General features: G+C 39.4%; 1 protein-coding gene across 3 annotated transcripts in view; it reads left to right on the top strand.

Moving 5' to 3' along the window:
* Positions 1 to 22,253, top strand: part of Actr3 (actin related protein 3) — a 46,244-nt gene that overhangs the window by 14,848 nt on the left and 9,143 nt on the right. For all 3 annotated transcript variants that reach the window (XM_059280324.1, XM_059280325.1, XM_059280326.1), the window contains 7 exons: positions 3,852 to 3,907; positions 5,795 to 5,919; positions 11,477 to 11,587; positions 14,655 to 14,750; positions 16,244 to 16,351; positions 18,005 to 18,148; positions 20,269 to 20,442. In XM_059280324.1, the coding sequence (XP_059136307.1) occupies positions 3,852 to 3,907; positions 5,795 to 5,919; positions 11,477 to 11,587; positions 14,655 to 14,750; positions 16,244 to 16,351; positions 18,005 to 18,148; positions 20,269 to 20,442 (814 nt within the window). The remainder of the gene's footprint in view (positions 1 to 3,851; positions 3,908 to 5,794; positions 5,920 to 11,476; positions 11,588 to 14,654; positions 14,751 to 16,243; positions 16,352 to 18,004; positions 18,149 to 20,268; positions 20,443 to 22,253) is intronic.

The following is a 22,253-nucleotide window of genomic DNA, read 5'->3' on the forward strand; positions in this document are numbered from 1 at the left end:
CTTTTTGGTATTGTCTCCCGAGCCCCAGGGGTCCAGTCTTTTTCTTATCCCCTCCCCTGCTTCCAGAATGGATACTATCTGCTGATGTGCTTTCAAGTTTCCTAATTTTTTAACTTTTTCATTTTGCTGTTGTGTTTCCTCAGTGGTCTTTATAGGAGACTTTTTGTTTTTTTGGGTTTTTTGGTTTTTTTTGTTTTGTTTTTTAAAACCTAACCTGTTTCCATTTGTCCTTGATATAATTTTCATGTTTCTGGTGATTCTTCCTTGTTATGAGATACAAGACTGTTCTTTTACTTCATCGTAGTAGTCAAAGCTGATGTCCAGTCTTTATCTGATAGTTAACACACTTTGGGATTGTCTTCTGGTTTTTCATGAGGAGTTTAGTGGGGACTAATTGTATGACTGATTAAATATACTACTTTTCTCAGGGAATCAGAGCACCGGATCCAATTTTAAAAACTTTATTTACTCATTTATTTATTTTGTATGTTATGGGTATTTTGCCCGCATGTATGTCTATACACCACATGTGTGCCTGGTGCCCTCAGAGGCCCAAAGAGGAAGTTGGATCATCTGGTACTGCAGTTAGAGATGCTTGCGACTTGCCACATGGGTGCTGGGAATGAAACCCAGGTCCCTGGAAGAACAGCCTGTGCTCTTAACCACTGAGCCATCTCCTCAGTCTCGTACTTTTTGGTTTTAATTTGGTAGGGACTGTATTAACTGTTTTACAATTGACTAATCTTAGAGAAACTGAAACAAATTTGTACTCTTACCTTGCAGGCAGTAGATTATCATTTTAAGATTTTGGGGTTAGTCAGTGATTTGTAGAGATCATTTTCTTCTGTTTTGTAGGAGTGCCAGACTTAAAAGCAGGACATCCTGTTTGAGGGTTTCTGGCTCATGTAGTTTGTGGTTGTTTTGTATTAGACAAGTCCTCAGGTTTCTATGATGTATTCCATTCCATTTATCCAGGAGAACAAAGTATACCATGGGTCCTCTCCCTTTAGTGCAGTGGCTCTCAGCCTGTGGGTCACTATGCCTTTGGGGTCAATTGACCCTTTCATAGGGGTTGCAAATCCAGTATCCTGCATATCAGACATTTATATTACGATTCATAACAGTAGCAAAGTTACAGTTACGAATTAGCAAGGAAATGTTATGGTTGGGGATCACTACAACATTAGGAACTGTATTAAAGGGTCACTCACAGCATTGGGAAGGTTGAGAACCGCTGCTTTAGTACAGTGACAACCTGGACTCGGGTGGTACTGTTCACATTTAATGTGCACGGTCTTGTTTCTGACTGCTTACGGTTAGTGTCATGGAATCTCCTGGGAGGAACATGTTGTTCGTGTCAGCTTGTGGTAGTTTTTATGCAAGTGAACACTATTGGTTACTGTCTGCAAACCTGTGGACAGTTCAGAAATGTCCACTTCTAGATATTATTGGGAGTTCTGTTTTTTTCTACATGTAAAGGAAGAAATTTTGGATTGGAGAATAAAATACTACTTTGATGTGAAAGAGTATCAGATATTAACTACAATGTAAGAGTCTCAGTTGGCTTATAAAAAGATGATTGTCATAACTATGTAAGTTTTCAGCTTAAGGTATTTATGTGATTTAAGATGATGTAAGGAATGGACTGTGGAGAGAATATCTGGAAAATAGAATTAGGACTGATACTTGTGTGTGCTGTGTGTACTGTGGTAAATACTTTACTGTGTTATCTTGTTTAATCCTTGTGAAAGACCAGTTAACCCTTTTTACAGATGGGATCAAGACTTGGAAATTATTAAATAATGAAAGGGCAGTTGGCTGTCTGGAGAGGTTGTGAAAGCTTTCAAACAGGCAGTTGATACATACATACCCTGAATTTTGCAAGATGAGCAGGAGTGTAACGGTTGTGTTGAGGGCTGGAGAGCAGTCGTCAGATGTGGTCAGAGCAGGGTTAATAGACGCTCAGTGGCATGAGATCAGCCAAGCTCTTCAGAAGCTCTCAGCCGTTCTGTGCCTAGGGAGGCTAACACAGCATTGGAACAGCTGGAAGAGATTATTAGGCATCCCATATGAAAGGAACATCATCGTATTTGTTGCAGAGATTTGCTTTAGAAACAAAAGCATAGACAGTGGGAAATACTTGAAGGTTTAGTCAACAGAGCAGTATCATGTTTTGGACAGTCTTGTGTTTGTCCTAGTATTTTGTGGTTGAATCTGTTTAGTATACTCAATTGTTGAACTTAGTTTGGGGCTGACCATCCCCAAAGTGGTTCTTCTTTCATATTAGAAAAGTTTTCCGCAGATATTATCAGAGTTCAGTGATGTCACAGCAAGTTACTTCTATTTAGGAAGTTTGAGTATGGACTAATACAAACCGTTGTAGTATGGACTAATACACACCGTTGTGACTTGCTTTCTAAAGCCTATTTGTAGTTAACGGTTTGTCAGTCTATCTCTTAAGTAGCTCCCAGCATGTTGTCAAAGCTCCATTATGACTTCTAATTACTAGAATTTTTATTATTTTAGTTTTTGTTTTAATAATATAGATGAAACACTGAATCAAAACATTAAAAAATCATTTGTTTGAATAGTAAAACACTCAAGTGATATGAAATGACAGATAATTAAAAGAAAACCTTCATCTCCTTTCTGTATTCCACTTGCTTTGCTCCCCTAGATGGAACCAAAATTCCTTACCTCATACATTTTAGAGACATTCTGCGTCTAGATTGTCAGTTGTATTTCATATGTTCTTATTGTTCATATGTCCCTTGTGTTTACTTCACTTTTATGCAGATATAGCACACTTTGCTCATGGATCTGCACCTTGCTTTGTTCAGTTGCCCCAGTATATCTGAGAGCGTTGTTAGTCAGTATAGAAAAGTTTCCTCGGTCTTGTTAGAGCTGCGTAGTATTCACAGTGTAAACTGAGTGTGGAGCTGCTTCCCCTTTTGTTGTGTCCAGTCTCTTCTGTTACAGACAAGGTTGTAGAGAGAGATTGTTCTGCATGTTGTTTCACACATGTAGTAATAATAGTCCTGTAGTAACAATTTCTTGAAGTGGTAGTGGTTAGTGAGAGGGCTGAGTGAGTAAAGGTGCTTGCTGTGAAACCTGATTACCTGTGGAGTTCTCTTTGTCTGGATCCACATGGTAAGAGAGAGCGCGCATGCACGCGCGCGCGCACACACACACACACACACACACACACACCGTAAATGAGTAAACTTAAAAAGGCTCTTCCTGTCAAGCCCCATGATTTAAGTTCAGTCCTTGGGACCTGTATGGTGGAAAGAGAGAACTAACTCCTGAAAGTTGTCCCCTGACTTCTACACTTGCACCATGGTACACGTACATGTATTCATACATACATAAATGTTCTCTTTTAAAAAGCAGTGGGCATTTGAGTTTGTCCTTCAGTCATAGAGCATCTGCCTAGCATGCACAGAGCCTCATGGTTTGGTCCACAATACTGCAGAATGAAACAGAACTGTGACTATATGTGATTTTCCTAGTTGTCTTTTTATTCTTTTTTGTTTCTTCCCCCTTCCCCCTTTTCTTAATTTTTATGTTTTTTGAGAGAGGGTTTCTCTGTGTAACAGCCCTAGTTTTCTTGGAATTCACTCTGTAGCAGAGGCAGGCCTGCCTGCCTGCCTCTGCCTCTTGAGTGCTGGGATTAAAGGCGTCCGCCATCACTGCCCAGCTAGTGCTTTTGATAGATTTCAAGGCAGAGATGCTAAATGAACTAAGCTTTTGAATATTGTATGGTATGTATAGTAAAATCCCACTTTTTAACAAAAATCTAAGAATACTTACTGAAATTAATGAAATTTTATGAAATTTTTATTTTGCAGATATACAAAACTAGGATATGCTGGAAATACAGAACCACAGTTTATCATCCCATCATGTAAGTATTTCTTTTAATCTCTAGATGAGCTGATTTAAAGGTCTTCCTCATTATCAAAGTAAAATAACTCATCAAGCATGCTATTCTATCAGAATCAGGCATTTAGAACATGATTGCCTGGTCCTAAATGGAACCTTATTTCCAAATCTCTTAACTATTCATTTCAGCTGTTTACCAAATCTGCTAAGTGTCTCTTTAAGGCAAACGAAACAAAACCCAATAGTGGGTTGGTAATTAAACAGTTTTCTGCTTTGAGGATATTGCTTGCTACCTGTGTGTGGCTGTAACTGGTTATTAAGTAGCACAACCGCAGCCCCTGCAGTTCAGATCAAGTGACTGTACTTCAGCGAGAGTGGTGATTGCTGTTTGCAAGACCTCTCCTGTAGACATGCCTGCAAGTGGCAGTGTTTGAAGATGAAGAGCCCTGTCATCCCTGCTCAGAAGCCTCCACGGTTTCCTGATATCCTATAAGCATACTGTGCTTCCCTGCTTTTGTTAACTTTCTGCTGACCGTAACAATTTTAGAAGATTTGGATTGTTAGAGGTATGTTTGTTAGTAAAGGTGTATCTTGTGTTCAACATTACTTTCATATTTTTGATTTCCATTAACTTAAGGTTATTTGCATAATTATATTGAATGAAGATGCTTAACTTGAATCAGAAAATTAAAGCTTAATTAAAGACTATATACCAGGTTTTAAAAAACAATTATGTTTTTATTTTTATTCTTGTGTGTATGTGTCTGCCATGTATGTCTGGGTGCCTGTGGGAGACACAAGAGAGCGAGCATCTGATCTCCTAGAGCTGGAGTTGTGACGGCTGAGTGTGCCGAGAACTTAATGTGGGTCCTCTGGGTGAACTGTAAGCGCCCTTAACCACCGAGCCATCTCTCTAGCCCTTAAATGTACATAACAGATTTTACCTCTGGGAATAGACAGAGTTCTGAAGTTATTTAGAGGGATTACTATGAGTTTTTTTAAATTTATTGAGGTGTCTTTTCCTATATGGAACTAAAATTTAACAGATCCCTATTGGACAAGAATAAGAAGAGAATAAGTAGAGATGTCAAGAAGCTTGTTCTTAGAAGTTCTTTTTGCAGATTTTCTCCTCTTATTGCTTAGTGTTTTTCCACCTTTAATTTCTTGATTGTCCATCAAGCTTTGTATTGACTTTATAAGATTATAATTTTACTTTTAATTATTATGTGTATATATGTGAGTGTGGGTGCATAGTGGACATAATGTGAACAGAGGTCAGGATTACTTTCTGATGAGTCAGTTCTCTCCTTTTACAGGAGGGGTCTGGAGGTTGCATTTAGGTCCTGAGACTTGTGGAATAGTACTTTTACCCACTGAGCCATCTCTTGGCCTTCCAGGATTATATTTTTATTCAGAATGAAGCTAAGGGTTGGTGGCAAAGGATTGCAACACTCATTACTTAGAAAGCTAAGACAGGAGGGTTCCCAGTTCAAGACTGTCAGGGTAGCTTAGTGAACTGTGTCTCAAAAGTAAAAAATTTAAGGGCTGGTATATAGCTTGGTGGAAGTATATGCCTGACATGCGTGAGACCCTGGGAACACACATAAACCCAATTAGAATCAAAATAGATTTAATAGTTTTTGAAAACATAGCTGAAACAATCCCATAGTAATACTTTTTTTGGGATTTTGTTCTTGAGGCCTTGTCCCTAAGAGGAAGTTGAGGTGTCATTGTATAAAATGAATTTTGTCATAGGTTTCTTATGACTTTCATTCATTAGTTTAGCTGTTTAAATATTCTATTTGTTGTTGTTTTTAATCACACTTTACAATTAAAGAAGAGCAAGTTAAAAGTTTGGTTCATTTGAAAAGGTGAAAAATTTAAAATGTCTTATTAACTTATTTCAAAGGTATTGCAATCAAAGAGTCTGCAAAAGTAGGTGATCAAGCCCAGAGGAGAGTGATGAAAGGTGTGGATGACCTAGACTTCTTCATTGGTGATGAAGCAATAGAAAAACCCACCTATGCAACAAAGGTATGTGTCTAAGAGTGGTCCAGGCAGTTGCTGTGCTGTTTAACTCTGATAGGGACTTGATGCTCTCTGGCATCAGTTTCTTGTTCTTGCTTTAGCAGTTTTGAGTCAGGGTCTTGCCTGGAACTGGCTGTATAGACCAGGCTGACCTTGAACTCAGAGATTTGCCTGCTTTGCCTCTTGAGTGCTGGGGTTAAAGGTGTGCCACCACATCTAGCTCTTTTCTCATCTTCTTGGCCATAGAAATTCTCCTTCCCCCATGGCTTTAACCTACTGAAGTGAGTGGGTTTGCTTTTCCATGGGCATTGCCTCTCAGGGCCCTCAGTAGAGATGGATTTTTCTCTCTCCCCCACATTGCTACAACTGCGAATGTCTTTCTGCCTCTTTTCTTCCCTGTCTTTTCTGTCCATAGCCACTACTCTAGCCTTCCTGGAAGGTAAGCACTTCCAACCATTCATTTCCTCCTTTGGGCTTTCCTTCCTTTGTAATTTTAAATGAAATAACTGCCCTACCATACGTAAAGATAAAACTGCAGTTTTTGCTTTGTGCTAGAAAAGTAGCAAGAAACAACTTCCTCCCACTGAGATAGTATGAAGTCGATAGAAGGGACTCAGGATAGGATGTTCTGCATGTGTACCACAGGTGGAGCTAGCCTAGTTGGGAATTTAGCAGTCCTTGAGGGATAAGTCATTAAGCCAAGTCTTGAAGAATAAAATAGGAGTTTGGTGAGATATACAGACAGTCATTAGGTAGAGAGGCCAGTATATAAGAAGGCTTATGAGGAAGATGGGGAGCAGCATCGCTCATATTCCTGAAATCCAGAGGCTGCATGGGAGCCACTTCCACCCTGTGGGCAACATTCATGGATATACTGGATGAACAGTGTTAATAAGGCTGCCTGTTCAAACCTAAATTCTGGCTGTGTTTCTTGCCAGCTCTGGTATCATCCAGTGGCTTAACTTTCTGTGTTTTCGTTATTTATCTATATAAGGGAGTTGTTAGTACTTCAGGATTATTGTGGACCTTGATTAGAGGATGAATATAAAGAAGGTCTTGTAGTGCTCAAATAGTGAGGATATATTATTTGAGGGAGGCAGGTATGATTGTGGGATAATGAGATATGGCAAGTGGTTTTAGTGACTTGGTCTAAGGCCATGGTTCTCAACCTTCCTATTGCTGCGACCCTTTAATACAATTCTTCATGTTGTGGAGATCCCCAACCATAAAATGATTTCATTGCTACTTCATAACAGTAATTTTGCTACTGTTATGAATCATAATGTAAATATCTGATATGCAGGACATCAACTCACAGGTTGAGAACTGCTACACTAGCGTAATGGCAGTAAGGATAAAGAGAGCTAAGAGAGGGTGTGTGTGTGTACTCACGTGCATGTGCATGCATTTGTTCACATGTGTACATTAAATATTACAGAAAAATTCATAACTAAAAGTAAAGTGTTAAGTATGGCACCAGACCTTGGGATGCAGAGGCAGAAGATCTTTGTGAGTTTGTGGCCAACCTGGTCTCCATAGCAAGTTCCAGGCCAGTCAGGGCTGCATAGTAAGACTGTCTCATAACAACAACAACAAAACATTTAATACAAAAAAAAAAAAGAAAGGAAAATATATTGACCCCACACATGCCTATCACTTCCCTTTGGCAATTACAAATTTATAACTAATCTTACTTTTTATTCCATTCCCCAATTATTTTTTGGTCAGTCACTTCAAAGTACTTGCCTATTCACAGCATCTCATGGCTTTAGTCAGAGTGTAGTACATTTCTCTGAGTGTTCCCTGATTGGTTAATGTCTGGGCCATGGTTAAAATAAGAATTTTCCACTGGATTTAGCTGTTAAGTCTCATGAGTCTTTTGACCCATAACTTTTCTTTCTGCATATGGATTTTATCTCTCTCTTTTTTTTCTTGCTGTTTACTTATGGGGGAAAAAGCAGCTGTCTAATAAAATTTCCCATTTGGTTCTGGTCTCTGGATTGTAGTTTACTGTGTCATTTGCCATGATCCACCACTTTTTATTTTTTTATTGTTGGCATTGAAATCTAAAAGTCTTAGTCAACAGTATGTTGAAGTTTATTTTTTAAGAAAAATAAGGAAGTGGATATTTAAGGATTAACAAGGAATGGTTGACAATGCACTGTTGGTAACTAGATAGGTAGTTAAGGGTATTCTTAGTTACTCCTGAAATAAAGGGCATTAAAGTAGAAACAGTGGGGTGGTATATAGAGGAGAGAATAAGCTTAATTTCAAATATAGTATATTTTAAGTACCTGTGAGGCTGCTCACATACTGCCAGACAGTCTGGTGTGTGGGCTTTGGAGCTCAGAAAATACATGGATAAGGACAGAGATAAGGGAGGTATCAGTTACTTTGGGAGGTGAATACTGTTACCTAGGGGAGTGTGTAGCAGGAGAGAAGCCTGAGAGGTGTACTAATTAGGCTTGACTGGAGAGGGACAGAGATAAACAGCATGGGATATCAAATAAGATGTCTGTGGAGGTACAAGTATAGTAAAGCTGGATGAATGTAGCTTTGTGAATGGTAGATCAGGAAAGAGTAACAGTGGGGGTACTATTTCATGAGGTTAGGCTGTGATGGGAGAGAGAGATGAAAGGATAAGTTGCAGAATTAAGATGGAAGAGATGTTTAATGCTAAATTCTGCTCAGGAAACTGAAAGAAGGGGCATAGAACAAGGTCTTAGAGAAAGCTGGAGGAATGTACTCTGATGATTAATTAGATAGGGTGGGAGCTTGAGAGCTGGGTCAGTGATTACGAGTGCATAATGTTCTTGCATAAGGCCTTCTGCTCACTACTGCCTGTCACTCCACCTCAAGGGAGAAGACCCCCCTCTCTTCTGGACTCTCAGGCACCTGCATTTATATGTGCATAACACACAGACAGATAATCATGTATACATAATGGCAGGGAGTATTGCTAACATTATAGAAGTTTACAGATTTGGTGAAGGAGATTCAGTTCCTCTCTTGATGTCTTCTTTTTCTGTGGAGTATACTGGGCATCACCTGCTGCTCAGGGAAAAGAGTGCCTTGGGAAAGGTGAGGTCAGTGTAGTCAGCACATTGAAAAGTGATCTGTGGAGTGTTTAGATGAGCAGAGTGGTTAGTGTAGATGGCCCAGACAAGGGAAGTTCTTTTCAAATAACAGTAACATGCCTTATAAAGTATTGAGACCAAGGGTACTCAGGACCAACACAGGGTTATCTCATTGATACTTAGGTATTGAATGTGTGCAAGGTAATCCGTGAGAGATTCAGGAGCTTTCTTGGTGCTTTTTATATTCTGTAACATTTTCAAAGTGCCACCTAGATTTTGAAAAAGAATTTATGTGACAGTTGTTTGTAGCAGGCTTTTTCGTTTTTGGACCACCGACCAGCTCCCAGATCATGCCATGGAGACTTAGATTATTAGTTATGAATGCTCGGTCTTAGCTTATGCTCTTTTCTGGCTAGCTTTTTTTCTTTAATTTAATATGTTTCTCTTCATCTCCCTTTTGCCTTGGAGATTCTTTCTGTATGTTCTACTATGTGTCTGCTGCCTGGCGGCTGCCTGGCTGGCCTTGGGTGTCTCCCCCTCATTCTCCCCTCGCTGCTTCTCTCTCAAGACTAGATTTCTCCTTCTACTTATTCTCTCTACCCACCAGCCCTGCCTATCCCTTTCCTGTCTACCTATTGGCCATTTACCTTTTTACTAGAGCAGACAAGTGCCTTAGGCAGGCAAGGTGAAACAGCAACACATCTTTACATAATTAAACAAATACTCTATAAACAGATGATTTAATACACCTTTACACAGTTAAAGGAATATTCTGCAGCATTAACAAATGTAACACATCTTGGCCTAGTTATAATATTCCACAACAGTTGTTTATTAATTAACTGGCAAGGTTTAAGCATTATAGTAGCCACATAAAAAAGGCAACTTAAGTTGAAAGGAAGTTATCTTTACTTCATGATTAACAGTTCCCATTGGTATGCTTTGCCTGATAGTGATAGGCTTTGAGCAGCTGTCTTACAGTGGAATGGATTGGACATTGCTACTTCTGTTTCTTGCTTTAAAAGTGAATTTTGTTTTGTATACTTGTTTGTTATCATAGTAACAGCTGGCAACCAACTTTACAAAAGAAACATTGTCATGAGGGAGTGTGACACACTCTGATGTTGAAAATTACCTGTAGGCTAGCACTTGATGTGGTGTGTAACCTGTGTATGCTTGTGAAATTTAAAAGCTTGTAGACACACTCATGGGTTGCCCGGGTTCAATATAAACCTGGATAGTCCCCCAAATTAAATTATATGTACTTATTTATTATTCTAGCTATCGTATATTTAACAATGTTTTATTTACTGATTTGTTATTATAATTATTTTGAGGTGATATCTCATTGTTGCTTAGAGTACTCTCAAACTTGTGAGCTCAAGCAGTCCTCTGTTGTTGGATTTTCTTTTACTCTAGCTCCACATTGGAACACCAAAATGTTGTTGGTTGTTTTTACGCTTTTAGGGGGGCCGCCACCCAGCTCCCAAATAAATCACACACAGAGGCTTATTCTTAATTGTAAATGCCTGGCCTTAGCTTAGCTTGTTTCTTGCCAGCTTTTCTTAACTTTAAATTATCCCATCTACCTTTTGCCTCTGGACTTGTTACCTTTCTCTTACTTCTGTAATCTTACTTTTCACTCTCACTCCGTGACTGGCTGGCTGGCTGGCCGGCCGGCCGGCTGGCCCCTAGCATCCTCCTCTCCTCGTTCTCTGGCTTTTTCTTCCCCTCCTCCCAGATTTCTTCTTTTGTTTTTCTCCCCCTGCCAGCCCCACTTATTTCTCTCACCTCACTATTGGCCTTTCAGTTCTTTATTAGACAGACCATCAGATGTTTTAGACAGGCAAAGTATCACAGCTTCACAGAGTTAAACAAATGCAACATAAACAAAAGGAACATACCTTATTAATATTCTACAACAGTCCTCCAGCTTCAGCCCCTCAGTAGCTAAAGTGACAAATGTGTACCACCATATCCAGTTACCAAGTGTGTATTATATGTTAGATATACAACAGGTATTAGTTAATGAGCTAATTATTGAAGACTAAGGATATTAGGATAAAGTTTAACATTTTTGACATATTCATCTTATATTTTTTTTCTTTTTTTTGAGACAGGGTTTCTCCATGTAGCTTTGCGCCTTTCCTGGGACTCACTTGGTAGACCAGGCTGGCCTCGAACTCATAGAGATCCGCCTGGCTCTGCCTCCCGAGTGCTGGGATTAAAGGCGTGCGCCACCACCGCCCGGCTTCATCTTATATTTTTAACCCCCTGAATGTCCACTCTAAAAGTAATTTCATTTCTCTAAGTATGTATATTTCTACTTAAGCATGTATAGCCTAAGGATAACCTGTGGCAACATCACACCTAAAGAAATACACCTTTTTCTAGTATCTACTAATGAGCTCATAGGCTCTAGTTTGTATTTATAGGTCTGTTTTCTTGACATTATTAAGACTTAATTGTGAATTTTGTTTTACTAGTGGCCAATCCGCCATGGTATAGTTGAAGATTGGGACTTGATGGAAAGGTTTATGGAGCAAGTGATTTTTAAATATTTAAGGGCAGAACCTGAAGACCATTACTTTCTTTTGGTAAGTACACATTATGATTTATTGGGGACTCCCCCTTTTTTGAGATTGGATTTGTAAGCCCAGGATGGCTTTCTATCCAGGATCATTCTGCCTTACCCTCCTAAATGCTGGGTTAACAGGCATATGTCCCGATGCCTAGCCTATTGGAAAAATTGTGAAGAACATTTTAATGATCTCTGGTATCATTAGCAAGTGTATTTGATCATTTTTTAAGTTGTCATATCTGAAAGACTTTGTTATATAAAACTGTGTCATCCTTAAGACCATCTGGCTGCAGACTGTGGAGAAGTAGCAATGTCAAACACTAAAGTGTAATCACAAATGCTTTTGATAATTAATATGTAATCATTAAGATGTGACCGGTAAATAATCGTTTTGTTTGTTTGTTTGGCACTGGCAAAATAATCTAAGGGAGGAAAGTTTTCAGCTCATAGTTTCTGAGGCTTACATCCACAGTTTGGCTGCATTGCTCCCGGGCCTGTGCCTGTAAAACAGAGCATCTCTGTGGGAAGTGATGGAGCAAAGGGCTGGACCTCGGGGTAAGGGAGGCAGATACAAGACCATGTCTGGACCCTGGTGACTGACTCTAGCCAGACCCCACCTCTTCACAGTTCATTCATCTAATTAGTCAGTGGATAAATGAGTTAGTGGGGTCAAAGCCCTCGTGATCCAGTCTCCTCTTAAGGAGCTGGTCAGCTGGCAGTGAAGGGTTGAGCGCACAAGTCTGCAACTGCCAGTTTACCGCGGCTGTCATAGTTCCTCCAGGAGCAAGGTGCAAAGCAGGTGATCTCTCTTTCGAAAAGTAAACGTGGTACTTTGCTTTTCTAATACTAATATTAAGTCTATAGTATCTCCTTGGTAAAGGTCAGGTCACCACCTTGTTGGTTTTTCTTTTTTTCTTTCTTTTTTTTTTTTCTTTTTTTCTTTTTTTTTTTTTTAAGACAGGGTTTCTCTGTGTGGCCCTGGCTGTCCTGGAACTCACTCTGTAGACCAGGCTGGCCTCAAACTCAGAGATCACCTGCCTCTGCCTCCCGAGTGCTGGGATTAAAGGCTCGAGTCACCATTACCTGGCTCATTGGTTATTTTTAACAGTAAAAGTACACTGTCATTTAATATCTGAACTTTTAAAAAATTAAAGTAATTTGTGTTCATAGCTTTAAAAGCAAATGCTTTTTTAAACAATGTTTCTTGGTTTTTAAAATTGTTTTAAATATTTATTTTATTTTCCTGTGTGATTACTTTGCCTGGATGTGCATATATTGTGTGCCTGCCTTTAGAGGCCAGAAGAAGACATCAGGTCCACTGGAACTGAAGTTACAGAGGATTGTGAGCTTCCATGTGGGTGCTGGGAACTGAGCCTGGGTCCTCTGCAAGATCAATAAATGCTCTTAACTACTGAGTCATCCCTCTAGCCCCTCTTACTGTTTTTAAAACTATTTGATAACTACTACTAACTTTCTAGTAGAATAAATGAATATGTTTCCTTTTTCTCCGTTTTATCTATTTATAACAGAAAATGGTTGCCTTTTGTGTCTTTATACTTGGACATGAGTTTTTGCTAATCCAATAGTCAGTGTTTAATTATGGTGCTTTGTGAATACTATTTGTAGCTGGACTGTATGGAAAGTTGAAAGAACATTCTTATGGACACCTATATACCTACAACCTAAGTTCAGTGATTAACATTTCAGTATAAGTAGATATTTAGCAAATTGCTTTGACATACATCTGTTAGTTTGCTTTGTTTTTGAATCACATCAAAATAAGCTTCATTTAGATGAGAATCATTTCATACTTAAACAGTATGTCCATCATTAAACAGTTTATTATTTATGGTTATTCTTTTTCATATAAAATTTGTGTATTATAAAATCACAAATCTGAACCATTTTATGAATTTTGACCAGCCTTAGCAAAAGAAAAAGGACCAGATAGAGATAGATAGATAGATAGATAGAATGAATGAATGAATTTGCCTTTGTAGTCTGTATAGACACTGAAGAGACCAAATGAGAGCATAATGGGTTCTGTCACAGCTATTCAGCCCTACTGTAGAGTGAAAATAGCCACAGACATACTTAATGCAGTAAATGCTTACAGGTGTGTCCCTGTGAAGTAGTATTCAGAAATAGATGGTTGGCTCCTTGTTGGTTTTGACAGTTGTGTAAGTAGCAATATAAGTAACATATTATCAATGCCTTTTCTAGTTAATTTATGCTCTCCATTCCCTCCATGCCCTCCAAACCACTGTTTCATTCGTTTTAATTTTTTTTTTTTTTTTTACAAATGAGATTAATTTCACCTATATTTGAGTTTTACATAAAGGAAGTCATATAAGATGTGCTATAGTAGAACTTGTGTCATACAGTTTAATGTTTTCGACTATGACAGTCTGGCTGTTTGAACATTTTTGTCTCTTTAAATATTTATTTTCATCTCTTTTGTGGACTTGCTCTGCTGCAGGACAGACACTTAGCTGGTTTAGAACTCTGGCCTAGGGCTACTCTTCATATAACACACATAATTGGGTTGCTATTGCATTCCAGCCTGCATTGAGTGTGTTAATCTTTTTAACTTTAGTCTTGGTGAGTATACAGGCATCCTGACTTAGTTTCAGTTTTCAGTTTTGGGTGACTTGTAATGATATTAAACACCAGGTTTTTTTAGTTGAAAATAATTTTCTCCAATACACTCTGTTCTAATTACGGTTCCCCTCCCTCATGCTTCACAAATCTTCCTGACTTCCCCACTCAAATCCACACCATTTCTTTTCTATCTCATTAGAATATAAACAGGTTTCTAAAAAATAAAATAAGTCAGCATGGGACAAAACAAACAGGAAAAAAAGATCCAAAGCAAAAGTAGAAGGAGCGTACGGACACGGAGAGAACATAGTATTTTCATGTGTGTATGTGTAGGTCTGCTTTAATGCTCTATAGTTTTCCTGTAGTCTTTGTGTCTGAATTTCGTGCCTTTTAAATTACTTTATAAATTATTTTCCCTTGAGAAATTAAAAGTTCCAAAATGGTCTCACATTGTTGTCTTTTTAAAATATTCAATTCAATAGACTGAACCTCCACTGAATACTCCAGAAAACAGGGAATATACTGCTGAAATAATGTTCGAGTCCTTCAATGTTCCAGGCTTGTACATTGCTGTGCAGGTAAGTGACATACTTATTTAAGCTTGGCATTTACATTTTATCCAGGCTTAATTTACTCCTAGCCATGTGTCTCTCTTTTCCCAGAAAGCTTTACCATAATTCACATTGTACCATAGTCTCCTGAGCTGATAATTTAGAAACAATTAGGAAAGGGAGGTAATATTTATAGACAGGAAAAAAAAAAAAATCCCTCTCTGTCTCCCTCCCTTCCTTCCTTTTTTCCCCACCCATCTATGTCTATCCATTCATCCAGTCAGTCTACAGGGTCTTATTTAGTAATTTAGGCTGGTCTTGAACTTGTGGTCCTCCTGCTTCAATGATGGATTACATGCATGTTCTCTCATGCCTGACTTCTGACGGTTTGTTTGGTGGGATTCTTTGAGTCTGTGGTCTTGCAGTGTAGCCCAGGCTGGCATTGGACTTGAAGAGATGCTTGTGCCGTAGGCTCCTTAGTGCTGCCTTTGTCCAGTTTCCTCAGGGCTTTTCATTCCCTAGGAACATCTGTTCCTTTTGATTGATGTACATAGTAACCCAGTATATTAATACATACATATTCTAGTTTGGGATCCTAATTGTTTATAGAAGACATGTGGAAATGATCACAAGACAGTTTCTAACTGTAAATGATAGATTTGAACTTTACCTAAAAAGGATATTTCAAAATTAAGTCTCAAACAGCTTTGTTTCTTTCTTTCTTAACACTACATGAAAAATTTCAGTGTAAAACCTTTAGAAATATTGGGTGGTGATGAGCAGTCATTGTATTACTGCAATGATTTTTTGTTAGATTAGGGTGGTGAGGCAGGTGTGGTGGCTCATGGCTGAAGTCTCAGGAGTCTTAAGCTAGATTATCGTTGTGAGTTTAAAGCAAAGGAGGGTGGTGGACTAAATACCTGGTGTTACATTGCAAGTGAGCAAAGTTAGTGTTGTGTTTAGTTCCTACTCACATATTTTGATTGTAAGAAGTTAGCTTTTTAAAAATGATGTTCTTAGTTTACAAGAACATTTTTTATTTTAGGAAAGAGTTGTTTTCTATTGGCCATGACGGGATTCTTGGTAGGAAAAAATGGTGTTATGTGTCGTTGATTGTCTAGTTAACCAGGGTGTCTGAAGTATGTGTGGTGTTTGCAGATAGGTACTTGTACCGTGCTAACTGCAGATTGCATTTAGGAACTTGGAGTCTGAGTTCTTCAGAGTAATGCTTGCTGGCTTATGCTGATTGGAGACCTTGGTACTTTGTGCCAGTCTGAGTAATGATACGTTTAAGTTTGGGCAATGTAGTGCTGCATATGGTACGTGTCCCTGTTGATTGTGTCTAGGAAGAGAGATCCTCATAAACTGAACTTTCTAAGTGGCCTGATGTAATAAAAGACCACGAACATCTCTCAGTGAACTGTGGAATGTATGCAGTGTCATTATAGGTTACTTCTAGAGACTTGCATCCCTAGTGATTCTTTAACGGTTTATTTTTGTCTCTCTTATTTTTTTTCTAGGCTGTTCTTGCCTTAGCTGCATCCTGGACCTCAAGACAAGTAGGAGAGAGGACACTGACGGGTACAGTAATAGACAGTGGAGATGGAGTCACTCATGTCATTCCTGTGGTAAGGACAGAAGAATTGTTAAGAGAATGTGAAATAGTACACCTAGAAGTAAATGATAGGAATTAATGACACCTTCCTTTATAAGACTGAGAAACTAACTCTTTGTGCCGTCTTCCTGAACCACCATCACGGGCCTCTTGAGGATCTTAAGGATCGTAAGAGCATCAACAGTTCTGGAAGGAGACAAAGCCAGCTCCCTGTCATTCTGTGCCCCAAAGTCACAGTTAGGTTTGTAACTGATGAAGGTCACAGAGCTGAGGACAGTGGACCTCACACAGTATGGCGTGATCAACTTCAGATTTGATCTTCACTTAAAGACCTAGGAAAGTGGCAGAATAATCTGTGCTGAGAATCTTAGCTGGCACCTTGGGCCTCGACAGAGCAAGATGAAAGCACACAGGAGGGCGAGTTTTCTGAGCTCAGATAGCACATGACAGCTTCCGGGTGTGGTGCACATTACACCTGCCAACCCCGGGTTTTCTGGGTGAATAGTTGGCCTGGCCAGCAACTTCATAGAAGTGGAATTACATATTCAGGTCTCTATGACAGGCTTTGTTCATTTAGATGAATGTTTTCAAGATCATCCATGTATAGCGTGTGTACTACTTCATTTCTTTATGTTGCTAAGTCATATTTCACTTGTGGGAGACCCGCTCCTACTTTTACCCCAGGGTACTCCTGAGGAGGGAGAAGTGAGAAATATTTAGATAGAAGGATAGAAGGGAGAGAGACAGTTAGAAACACCGGATAGCTCAGGAGGGCCTGGATTCTTATCCACCGCAGGACCCTCTTTGTCTTCTAAAGGGCTGTTTAAAGGAATGCCAAGCGGCAGGGCAGTAGACCTCCTCTTGCTAGATCAAAGCATAGCGCACATCCAAGTGCAGACCCTTCCAAACACCTGGTAACCACACACGTGGTCAAGCAATCCTCTAATGCAGCTCTGCTGGGTAAAGCAAGCTCAGATCTCACTAGGAAACCTCTGTGGGCCTCCACATTCACTGTGTGGATATATCCCCTTTTGTTTACTTTGAGTATCTTCAGTATCTTATTAGGATGTGCCTAGAATTTAATAGCTTTGTGTAACTTACTCAATAGCGCCTTTTCTTTCTTAGTGGTATATCTAAAATAGTTGTGGGTGTGGGGATGACTTGGGAAGAGTGTTTGTACTGGAAGGATGGAGACTACATTCAGGTCCCTAGCACCTGCATAGGAAGCAGGACAGAACTGAACGTGCGTAATCACAGCAGTGGGAAGCAGAGACAGGTAGTCTCAAGAACTCAGTGGCCTAGCTGAAAACAGCAAGGTTCTGGTTCAGTCAGAGACACTGTCTTGAGGAAGACACCCTGAATCCTGCCCCAGCCTTTCAGATGCTGGGATTTTAGGCATGCTTGCCACATCTGGCTGAGAAATAGATCTTAATATATTTTGATCAATTAATTTTCAGAAATATAATTTAAAACTATTATATGGGAGTGGGGTAGGGCATGCTTGTGCCAGGGGGTGTGAGTGGAGTTGGTTCTCCTTCCCCCTTTATGTGGGTTATAGGGATTGAACTCAGGTTTTCAGGCTTGGAAGCAAGTGCGTTCCCCACTAAGCCACCCTTACACCGCTGAGAACACCCAAGTCAAGCTGACCCTGTCCCCTTGCCTGCAGGCTGAAGGGTATGTCATCGGCAGCTGTATCAAACACATTCCAATCGCGGGAAGAGATATAACATACTTTATTCAGCAACTGCTGCGAGACCGAGAAGTAGGAATCCCCCCAGAACAGTCCCTGGAAACTGCCAAAGCAGTGAAGGTAAGCTCCATCAGCATGATTCAGCTGGAAATTAGTCACGTGCTTAACTGGTGGGGGCAAAGAATTCTCTGAGCCAGTCCAAGTGACCCCTCTATGTTGTTTTCTCTGTACTTCTCACAAAGCCCTTTGTGTATTCTCTCCATGTTCATACTGAGAGCATTTAAACATAGATTTTTGTGATTGTTCCTTTTATTAAAAGTAAGATTTATTTTACCCAGAAATCATTACATCTCAGTTTATTCTGAAGTATTTATTTATTTGTTTACTTTATTTTATTTTTTGTTTTTGAGACAAGGTTTTTCTGTGTAGCCCGGCTGTCCTGGAACTCACTCTGTAGACCAGGCTGGCCTTGAACTCCCAGAAATCCGCCTGCCTCTGCCTCCCGAGTGCTGGGATTAAAAGCATACACCACTACTGCATGGCTGAAGTCTTTATTTTAATCCTAATAGTTTTCTGTTATTAAAACTGGATGTAATTGGCTTGTTGAGCTCTGTAAGTGTAGATGCAGTGTGTTACTCAAGTGATGTGGAACATGGACAGACACTGTGATGGGTATATGAGGTTCTTGATTAGGTTTTTGACTATATGCATTGTTTATTATTTATCAGTCTTTGATGCAGGCAATCAAAATATTTTCCCTACTTTGGCATGCTTTTGAGTTTGTCATTTATCCACAAAACCAAAAATTTCTGTAGTTCTCATGTTTGAATATATAAAACTGCCTTTGCAAAAGTAACTCCATTTATTTGCATCTCTTTGTATGACATTTGTGGAGGCATCTTTGTTCTTTCAAGCTTAGTTATAGAGATGCTTTGACTACTTCCTGTGTAATAAAGAAACTACAAAATGGTTTCCAAACTTTTTCTCAAGTTGGTAACCTGAAAACTAAATATGTAGAGCCGTGCATGGTGGCACACACCTTTAATCCTGGTACTTGGGAGGCAGAGGCAGATAGAGCTCCGTGAGCTGGAGGACTACCTGGTCTACATAGCAAGTTCTAAGACAGCCAGTGATACACAGAGAGAAACTGTCAGACAACCCAAACTACTAAATATGGAGAGAAAAAAAAGAATAATATAAACACTATTATTTTCAACTTTGGGAAATCTATAGCATTAAAACGAAGGAAGCAAAGGAAAATCTGCTAGGAATTTAAATTTATTTCAGGGAAGATTGCTTGGGCTGAAGGTCTTTTAAAAAATCTCTTCATGAAATTCCCACCTTCATGGAGAGATGTGTAAGATAATGAACTTGTTCTTTTTTCCTAGGAGTCTTTCCTTTGTGGAGGGATTGAGACAGGGTCTCACTATATAGCTCTGGCTGGCCTCTAACTCACAGAAGATACCCCTGCCTCTGCCTCCCCAGTGCTGGGATTAAAGGTGTGCGTTACCACAGTGCCACATCATGATAGGCTTTCCCCTCCTCCCCCCCCCCCCCCCCGCCTCCCCCCTCCATGATAGGCTTTTTATATCTTTTTGTTATTTGTGATAATATTTTCAGCTACCTTGGGAGGAAGAGTCCTTGATGTGCAAAATTATAGGAAATTGTGTATGTTATTTAAAAATTGCCAGAGGGATAGAAGCAGTGGGACACAGTCACAGATAATCACGTGTTAATTCAGTTTTGCAGATAATAGCAGAGTAGCTTATATTTTTATATTTCTTTCTTTATTCATTACCTTGATAAGAATTAGTTTTGTTCCACTTAGGCATAAAAGACCTATGTTAATTTGTGTAGGTATAGCTATTCTTTTTTGTTTGTGTGTGCTTTTTCACTTTTCTTTTCTAGAACATTCTATTCTGTTATGGACATAGTAGATGGTGAAGACTTTAATGAATGTTTTCATAAAGTAGCATTAAAATAGTTAAGACCAAGTTAGTCTTTCATATTTTAGTTGTGTTAATGGAGTCAGAAACTATGTATGGATGAGCCATTCATTTGTACTACACAATATGATATTCTAACATTAAATTTTCACCTATCAAAATTACCTAATTAAATTTAATAAAAATGTTTTTCATTTAATTCTGTTTGATTGATATACTATGCACTATCTTCTTTTTCTTAACATTAGCTAAAACAAGGGAAAAATTACTTTTGTTTCTGTATTTGCTCTTAAGGAACGCTATAGCTATGTCTGCCCAGATTTAGTGAAAGAGTTTAACAAGTATGACACGGACGGCTCTAAGTGGATCAAACAGTACACCGGAGTCAACGCCATCTCTAAGAAAGAGTTCTCCATTGACGTTGGCTACGAGAGATTCCTGGGACCGGAGATCTTCTTCCACCCAGAGGTAACGCTTGGTATTTGATGGTTTTGTTTGTTTTTAACTGGGGTTGCTTTGAAATATGCAGCAGAAAGTCAAAGAAATTGAGAGAGAATCAATCTCAGAAACTTTCTTTAGTGTCCTAAAGCAGCACACCCTACCCCTGAGAAGCAGCTCCTGTTAAAGCAGCCTTATCTGTTATCCTACCTCTTCAGTCTTTGGCTCATGGAAGATCAGGGAAGAGGGTAACCTTTCCAGTTTGTAACGACTGAAACCGTGGGGAAGACTCCGCAAAGCCTGCACCTAGTATAAAATGACTGTGTGCAGACTGCAGTTACTGGCCCAGCTGGAGCATTGTCTCTGACCTGTGGGATCTAAGGACATAAAGATGGTCTTAAAACAACAAATGGGTGTTTTTGATAGTCTAAAATAATAGCAAAGCCTTCTGGTAACTTGGTATTAGGAATTTAGCTCCATTAGAATTTTAATATTCAATGCCTACTGTGCTTTTATAGCATCAAGAACAGTTATTTTTGATAATTGCTTTTTTTTTTCCACTTATTATTGGCAATTACTTTCATGGTCTCAGATTAAGAATTGGATATTGAAAGCTGAAAGATTATTTAATCTTACTCTTTTTGAGTTTAGAGAGTAAGAAAGGCAGTTAAACAAGGGTAGTTGCTTTCACAGATGGGCATGTGTGTTGAGGGATAGAAGCAGAGATCATAAGTCTGCTTGGGAGAGCCAGGGAAACTTCTCGGGGGAGTGACAAATGGTGTCAGCCCAGTGGTTGGGGGGCTCTTTATCTTACATCATAGTCTGGATATCTAACGTGGAAACGACAGATTTGTGTACAATAAAAAAAGGTGGTTTTTGGTCAGAACAATGAGGGGAACAGGTTGGAAGCATGTAAGCTTATTGCAGTGTTTCAGGTAAATGTCTGTGTCATGGAGAAAGGAGATGAAGGAGAATGGAGGTCTTACGATGTAGCAATTTGGCTTAGATGTGAGAAGGATAAGAATATGAAGAACCTATAACTTGAGTAACTTAGATCTTTGAAGCGAAGTGTGGAGTTGCAGTCAGAATAAGTAGTGCGGTCAGAACAGATGAGTCTGTGTCCACCTTTCCTTAGCTGTGTATGGTGCTACATTTGTAGAATCTCATCCCTCTAGAAGCTAAGGCAAGAGAGTAGAGTTTGAGGCTGTCTTGGACTCCACAGTGAGACCTCCCCCCGCCCCAAAGGAAAGCAAAGCCAACAACAGAACATGTGAGTTCGAGGGTTTTGCAGCCTTGATATCCTAGTTTATTTTGTATTGACTTGGAGCTATGGAAGATAACTGCCTCTTCTCTCCCTGTTGTCCCTGTGTTCTCTCTGTACCCCGATACTCTGACACTTGAGTTAGTCACAGCGCTTCTGTCTGCTTGAGCCCTGTGCATGCCCTGTGACCATCTCCTATCCTGTGCTGGTTACCATTTGGTCATTAACAGCTCATTTGTTCACTTTAAAAGTGATTATCAGGAAATTGTCTCTTCTCAGGATATGTAAATGCATAATTTATTTGTGAATTAAAATTTGTGGATTATGGACCTTTCTAGACTTTCTATAGAGTCCTAATCCTTCTCTTTCAGTCTGGAGGGTCCCATTGCTTCTTCTTTTTTCTCTTGTGTTGGATACCTTGCCTTGTGGCCTGTGTCTTATTCATTCATACTGTCCAGTTTTTGTCAGGTAAAGATCATTTGTTCCTAGACTTACTGATAAAGCAGAGGAGATGAAACCTTGTTATGTCTCAGAAGGGCTCCTGCATGGTGGGTAAAGGTTCGCAGACATGGGAAAAAGG

The sequence above is a fragment of the Peromyscus eremicus genome, chromosome 15, assembly GCF_949786415.1.
Source record: "Peromyscus eremicus chromosome 15, PerEre_H2_v1, whole genome shotgun sequence".
NCBI classification, from domain to species: Eukaryota; Metazoa; Chordata; class Mammalia; order Rodentia; family Cricetidae; genus Peromyscus; species Peromyscus eremicus.